This window comes from Durio zibethinus, chromosome 14 (assembly GCF_047325235.1).
Source record: "Durio zibethinus cultivar Kanyao isolate XHJ-2024 chromosome 14, ASM4732523v1, whole genome shotgun sequence".
NCBI lineage: Eukaryota > Viridiplantae > Streptophyta > Magnoliopsida > Malvales > Malvaceae > Durio > Durio zibethinus.
Window position 1 is genome coordinate 23,693,705 of NC_143175.1, and position 7,584 is coordinate 23,701,288.

A 7,584-nucleotide genomic window follows, 5' to 3' on the forward strand; every position below is an offset into this window, starting at 1 on the left:
TATCCGACTCCTTTAAATCAACATGTTAATTATTCTTGTTGACTAAACCTCCACAACTTGCTTTGCTTTTTTCTTCACCAAACCATATTGGATGTATCGTCTTTGCTTTATTCGTCTGCTTTGAAATCTCATTGCAAACTGAACTTTGAGTTAAAGTCTGAGCAACAATTCCAGTTTTTGAATATCACTCTTCATCTAAAGCTCTACGTTGCATAACTAGAAATGATCGTGGGCTGCTTCGGATGTTTTATTGAGGTAGGTCTTGATCGAATATTAATCGGATATGATATTATGAGTGCTTTTGCAGGGATCGATCAGTTATCTCTACAAAATTTAGAGATTCACAGTTGATCGGATGAGAGAATTCAAGTCCTCTGTTCAGCAAAGAATATCTGAATCTTGACGGTTGAAACTCATCATCTTCTACTTAGTAGTTACGCAGATGATCAGTTGATGGAATATAATGGCAAATTATGATCAAGCATTGCGAGCTGAAGATCATTAGAATATTCTTTTGGCCCAGAGCTTTCTGCTGCAAACTTCATATTGTCCAATGAAGCCAGTGGCAGAATCAACCTGCAAAACCATCGAAACCTGGTATATTCAAAAACAAACTTACCAGATGAATTCGACCGTGAATTTGATCTTACCACAAGCACTGGATGAAATGAATACATACTAAAGATGCTTCAGCTACTGAACAAGCAGCTCAAAACGTTTTATTGCTATAGCTTCATATAGGGTGCACATTGTACGGATGGTAGCAAACATTACACTATAGTATCGAGGTGAGACAACAACAGCACTCCCATAAATAGAAACTCCTGTACAAAACAAGAAAAAACAAACCACTCAAACACTCATCCCATGTTTGTGGTCTAGTTCATGCTAGACACTATCATATACTAAACAGTGACTACTGATCTTTTTTTTTTTTTCGGAAGGTGTAGAATATTGGGGAGAGTTTTTTTTATTAATAATAATTTTTTTAGTATAGATTTTATATTAGGGGAATTTCCAAAGGTTCTCATCATCTCCAGCGTTACCAGAGGGAGCATGATCAGGAGCAATGTCCAAGCGAGGAGGACTAAGAAGCATCCCTTCAGCCATATTGGTAAGAACATTAGGCATATCAAAGATCAAATCCTCATCAACAAACTCATCAGTTGTCGGTTTCTCAGGAACTATTGGATTGTTTCTAGCCTCATTATCCTCATTCGCAAATAAAGCATCGTTTGCAGCCCCTAAAGCTGCGGCTGCAGAGGTTGCAGCCGCCTGGATATCACGTGGGGAGGTTGAGGCAGGCACAGGCAAAGAAGCAGCAGAATTGGGGAAGTTAAGCTCTGCATCTTGGCCTTTTAGGGCAAGTGCGGCAACATCATAAGCAATAGCTGCCATTTCAGCAGTAGGAAATGTACCGAGCCAGATTCTATTGGGCTTCCTTGGCTCTCTAATTTCAGACACCCATTTCCCACTAGTCCGACGCCTTACTCCCTTATAAACTGGGTGACGCCCCGTAGCAGCAGCAGCGGAAGCGCCTTCTCCACTAGTAGCAGAAGTACTGCCCCTACTGCTGCTAGTTTTAGAACTTTTGTTGGATTTTGAGTAATGCATGGTGACTTGAATCTGGTAAAGAGAAATGGCGGGAAGATTTGGTGTTTGAAGTTGGAGATGAGAGAATCCATTTATGGTGGATGCAAATTTGGGGGTTAAATTCTTGTTGCAGAGGGAAGAATATGATTTCCCAGAGTTTCAAAAGTACTGCAAAGTGCAAACCAGTTGTTGATGAACTGCGGTCTGCTGATAGTTGGGGTGTCAGCCAGATATATGTTGGACATCTGGGTTGGACTGCGTTTTTGGCGGCTCAAATAACTGCCTAAATCTTTACAGTGATCTTTGTGGGCATTTTTCAACATTCACTTTTGTCCCCCAAAAAAAAGTTACTCCTAAAGATTTGAAAATAATTAAGGCGTGTAGAATCTAAGAGCGAAAAACTTTTGTTTCGTATTCAAATCCAAATCCAAATGCTAATTCTATGTTTCTTCTCCTCAACCATACGCAGCTGTATACCCTTTACAATCATAAGGAAATCATCTTCAGTACCTTATCAACATCGGTAACATTTAGGAGTAGTATTCAACAACTGCACCTTTTGTCAAGATACCAATGAGTTTAATCCGGTCCTGCCTCCATTTGCTAGTTACGCGTGTTTCTTTTGATTTCTTGAATATAAAAATCTGCCAAGCTCTGTCGGTATGAACTTTGTCAGTCTAATTAATAATCATCAAATCAAATATAATGATAAATGATAGAACACATAGATGCAGGTATTTATCAGGTTTATTCAATGTATGGCAGCAAGATGACAAAATATGAGCCCTGTTTATTACTCCGACAGGTTTACTATTCAATTGCTTTGAAAAGTTATCTGCACTCATAGAAGATTGGGAACTGCAATGATCTTCACCATCAGATGTTTGATGCTTGGCTAAAATATCAGAGCAAACCAAATTCATTAATAGGGTAACTTGCTAGACATGGACTTACACTTATGGAAATTTATCTTACAGTAAATTTCCTGAACTTACATTGGGAAATGGTTATGGAAGTATTTTTGAAAGCAGATTATACTTGTGGGAAAGAAAATATAGTTTTCTCAAAGGAGGGCAAAATTCTGTCCTGATCATTCCTCTTTCTGGTGTCTTTTCGCCATGATTTAGTGCAAAAACAATGTTTTCATGATCAAGATAATTAGTGAGGCAAAAATAATCCAGACAGTTGTATAACAGGGAACAGGAAAAACATCTGAGCATACATCACACCCACTTAAAATCAAGTGAAAGGAATTGGGGTAAATGAAATCATTTCATTCAATTGAATTTACCTGGAGCACAATTTATTCAAAAAAGTGGTTTTTTTCTTTATTGCCAAACAGAGAATTTTGTTTTTAAAAGGACAAGATTTATTCAACCGTGAAAACCCACCCTGAACCCTTGCCCAATGCTGCTAAAGAACCTCTCCTTTTGAGTCATAAATCCTGTAGACTGAGATACTCAGACTTAAAAGCACGTCCAATTACGATATTATGAAGAGATTTAAATGCATGCATTTGGCACCCATGATTCGCACCATTGACCAACCAGGCCGTGCTAACTTACCAAACTGGAAGCAACCAACCTCTAACCAATTGAAAAGATTGAAAAATATTAATAATTGTAATGCAACAAAAAGCATATACATAGGCCTTTTCTTGTTCTTCCTAGTTCAGGGAAAGTGGGCAGAAAAAAAAATCCATATCTAGCCTTTTTCATTAGTCCATTTAGGCCTATTCTTTAGGAAGAATTCCATTTTTATATCTCCTTATGATGCATGCTTAAACGAATTTTTGCATTTTTTTAATCCACGTCATTTAAAAAAAAAAAGACCGAGAAAAGCCACTCCATCAAGTCAACATTTATTATGATCAACAGACAAGTCATCAACATCAACGGAAGAATTTAATTACCGTTTACAATTAAAACTCAAAAACACAAAAAATTGAGATACTTGCCATATTAAAATTAACTTAAAGTGACTAAATTCATATTTTAATTAACGTAAATGGATTGATAATCCAATTTGACAAAAAAAAAAAAAAAGTCCCAACTCCCAAAAAACCCCAAGTTTATATTATTACATCAAGATTATATTTTAAAAAAGTGCTTGGGTAAAAAAGAGAAAGGTAAATTTTAATTTTAATTTTAAAAATAAAATTAGAAAAAAAGGAAAGCAAGAAGAAATAAGAAATCAGTGCATAGAGGGAGTGGAATCAGCTCTCTCAATCCATTAGCGTTGGGTTTTTGTGGGTGTGTTTGTGCTCCCACCACTAAGGGCCTAAAGTCACGCCCTGAAAGAGACATTGGACGAACCTGAAACTGAAATTAGATAAGGTGAATTTGGAAATCCTGAAGGTGTTGAATTGTAAAGTGCTTTTTATTTATAAAGAACAAAATGGTAACTACTGTAAACTTTTTGCAACTTGCAGAGCAGACACTGGCGGCCCGGCCCCGTCAGCAACCAAGACCTAAATATAGGATCGTAAATAATATATCTAGTTATTTGAATTTGATATGAATAAATTTTAAATTTAGTTTAATTATTATTGAATTAAGTTTAAATTTAAATAATTTGATTTATTGAATGATAAATATTTTAATATTTAATTTGAATAATTTAAGAATTTAATCAAATTTTTATATTTTAATATATTTTTTATTATTTTAAATAAAAAATTATTATTTTATTATATAAATTAATTCGAATTTTTACTCCAATCAAACATAAATTATTAAATTTAAAATTAAGTATAAAAATTGAACTTATTTTTTATTTAATAAATTAATAAAATCAAATGAATTTGAATAATTTAATTTTTATTTTGAATCAAATTAAAATTTAAACGAATTTAAATCAAATTTTAAATAATAAATTTTGAACTAAATTCAAACTGGAACATTTTATCATATAGATTCGACTCAATTTGAGTTGCCTACATCCTTACGTAAACATAATCTTTAGAATCAAGATGAAAAAAAAGTGTTGCATCCAAATGAGTACTCGAAGGATTAACTTGTAAAACTGCAAATATAATTAAATAGACGCGGCCGTGCCGCCAGGGGGCTGCCGCAATTAGGTGGCTAAACAAGGCTAAAGCCTAAAGATAATGCTGTTAGCGGTATGTCCGCGGCTATAGGATAGAGGGGTGCCACCAACACGTTTACAGTATATAAGATTGTTTTTCCTCCTCTTTTTTTTGCCCTGATTGCTTGAATTGGAAGAATTTTAAAATGCAAATATATTTGTGAAAGACTAAAGTACGATTACTGTGATTCGATTTACAAGAATCTTAACGCAAACACTGTGAAAAGTAGCTAATCTTTTTTTATTCATATGAGAGGATTTGAATTCATTCTTTTAAATAAGAGAAAGAAGCATGAATCAAATATTCAAATGTAACAAATAATTTTTTTGTATAAAAATTTTTTTATGAAATTATAAGTATAAATTATAATCATAATTAAATATTATATCGTTAAGTAACCAAATGAATAAATTAATCAATGAATTAAAACTTATGAGCCTTAACCATAAGTTCAAAGGGCTAACCTTCTTTCTAGGGTTAAAGATAATACCTGTTTTTCCCTTTTACTCAAAGCCCTCAAATTTTCAACTTGTTTACTTTTTCATGATAATTTTTGTTTGAAAAATCACTAAATTTATAAATTTTAAATATAATCGAAACACGTTTTATCTAATTGATAACATAAATGAATTATAACAAAGAAAACATCATATTCATTTTGGCATATGAGAACTAAATACTACTAATACTTTGAATCAAATGATATGATCAAACAACTATAAAACTAGTACTAAAACCAAATGTCTGGAATTGCTAACGATGATAGTGGGTCATGTCATTATATCCTTTTCCTTTCTAGTATTGGTGTCTAAAATCAAATGGATTTTAATTAATTATTATGATAGTAAGAATTAGTACAAACTTAAGTTTTGTTTGATCCATACTTTTATTGTTTGCTTGTTTAAAACGAACTTGAAATTAGTTTTTTAATTTCCTGATAATTCAAGTTGAATTTAGATCATCTCTACTCCCTACCTTCTTTAAACTCTTCCCACTTCCTAATGCTACTACCCTCATAATTACCAGTTAACCTTAATTACTTCAACAATTGCTTAACAAAAAGCAATAGGCTAATAGTTTGATTGAACGTCCTGCTTCTCGGAAATGAGATCACTGTCCTTTTTGAGGATAACTATCCTAGGCTTGATCAAATCCATAAAGCCTACCGTCCAACTAGAGTGATACACGGCCTAAAACTGATTGGTCAGTGGAGCCCATCCTGGGAAGAAGGGCTCACTAAGGTCGGACAAGTTATAGTCTATGAGCCAGTCATCTTGGTGGGCCTCTTTTTTGAAGCAAGGCCTGATCTACATATTGGGCTGAAAATTGGACTTGGTTGACCTAAGCTAGGCCCAGAAATGCGACTGACCTCCAATTAGATTAATGGACATGTGCCCACCTTTCCCTGTGTTCTGATTAAAACAACACCTGATTTTATGATTTATTTTATACTAGTATTTTGATCGATTTCAGCTTTTAAATTTTTAATTATGCAAGGAGCCTATAAGATAAAAAGAAAAGAGAAATGTTAAAAGAATCCAAAAAAGTGTTGTTGCTTTTAAAATCTATATTATACATTATTCAGATTCCAATCATTTCGCATATATATCTAAAACAAAAGGAGAGAGTAGAGAATTTGTTAAGATACTCGAATTTTTATAATGCAAGTTGACTAACCAAGGCTTGGTTTTTTGCACTAATTCATTCACTTTATTTTCTCTGATATTCCACTAAGTTACCATATCACCCAATCAATGAACAAAGGGGAAAAAGAAATGCAAAAAATTATTGCATGTTGTCTGCTGATGATGAACTCTTAAACTTAACAGCTGGCAAAGAAAAAGATTTGAAACTTGTAGCCTGTGGAAGACACCTGTCAGCATTTGATGGGATTTTCGATGGTTCAAACCAAGATACTTTTGCAATAGAGAGATACTCACATATCTTTAATTAACTAATGCCTAAATCAAACCCCTCTCAACTTTCTTATGTTTCATGATGAAGATTTGCAAAGGGTGACAACTCATCCCCACAAATCGATAAGACAACTTTTAACTACAATCAACCAAAAAGCTTGGCCTCGGTTGGCAACCCTAGCTCTCCTGCCCGGGTGTTTTCCGGCCAGCCATCATGCCTTTCTTTGACTTTCTTCTCCTTCCACCTAAAACCACCAACTTTCCATTTTAAGTACCCGAAATGGCCTTGTCTAAAGCCTCAACCCTCCCTTTTTTTTCAATTTTCATGCCTCGCAATTTCTCTCTTCTCATTGTAACTATTGAGCAAGCTATTCCCTCTTAGAGAGGTTATAATTATTCATTCATATACGTGGTCGGCAGCCATCATTCGAAACCTGCCCCACATTGGATCTCGATGAATGAAATTTCTTATCGTGGGGATGGTGACAACCTTTCATCATAAGCTCCAATATTGAATGGAGCGGAGGAGACATACTTTCCTTGGACAAGCTTGGCTTTTCACTAGCCTAATATCTTATGTGGACCCTTTATAATGATAGTTGCGCAAATTTTGCACTAACATTTTGCACCTTGCATGCCATGGTTGGATTAAGACTTTCAGCCAACCAACTATATTTTAAATCAAAATTAAGATAGGTTTATCATGCTTTGAGTAATATTGCCCGTTTTGGTTAATAAGACCCACAGTGTTAATTTTACTATACAAGATGTAACACGGTGAATGCAAGACAGGTCATAGCGCAACCCCACGTAACAGTAACTCTGATATCATTTAGAATGGCCTTGTTTAATTTTTACAAGGTACTATCTTTGACGAATTTCATTGTTTTATGTGGAAAGACATTTCACAAAATCATTTTTGGCTAAGGGGAAAAAATTAAAAGACTTCGATAAACATACACTTGGAATCTTGTTTTTAATTTAGAT

General features: G+C 34.2%; 1 protein-coding gene across 1 annotated transcript; it reads right to left on the reverse strand.

Annotated features, from left to right (window-relative positions):
• LOC111294980 (ethylene-responsive transcription factor ERF024-like) lies at window positions 1–2,019 on the reverse strand. Its single transcript, XM_022888293.2, has one exon. It carries the CDS (start codon window positions 1,612–1,614, stop codon window positions 1,006–1,008), a length of 609 nt encoding a protein of 202 aa, XP_022744028.1. The 5' UTR covers window positions 1,615–2,019; the 3' UTR covers window positions 1–1,005.
• Window positions 2,020–7,584: the final 5,565 nt, after the last annotated feature.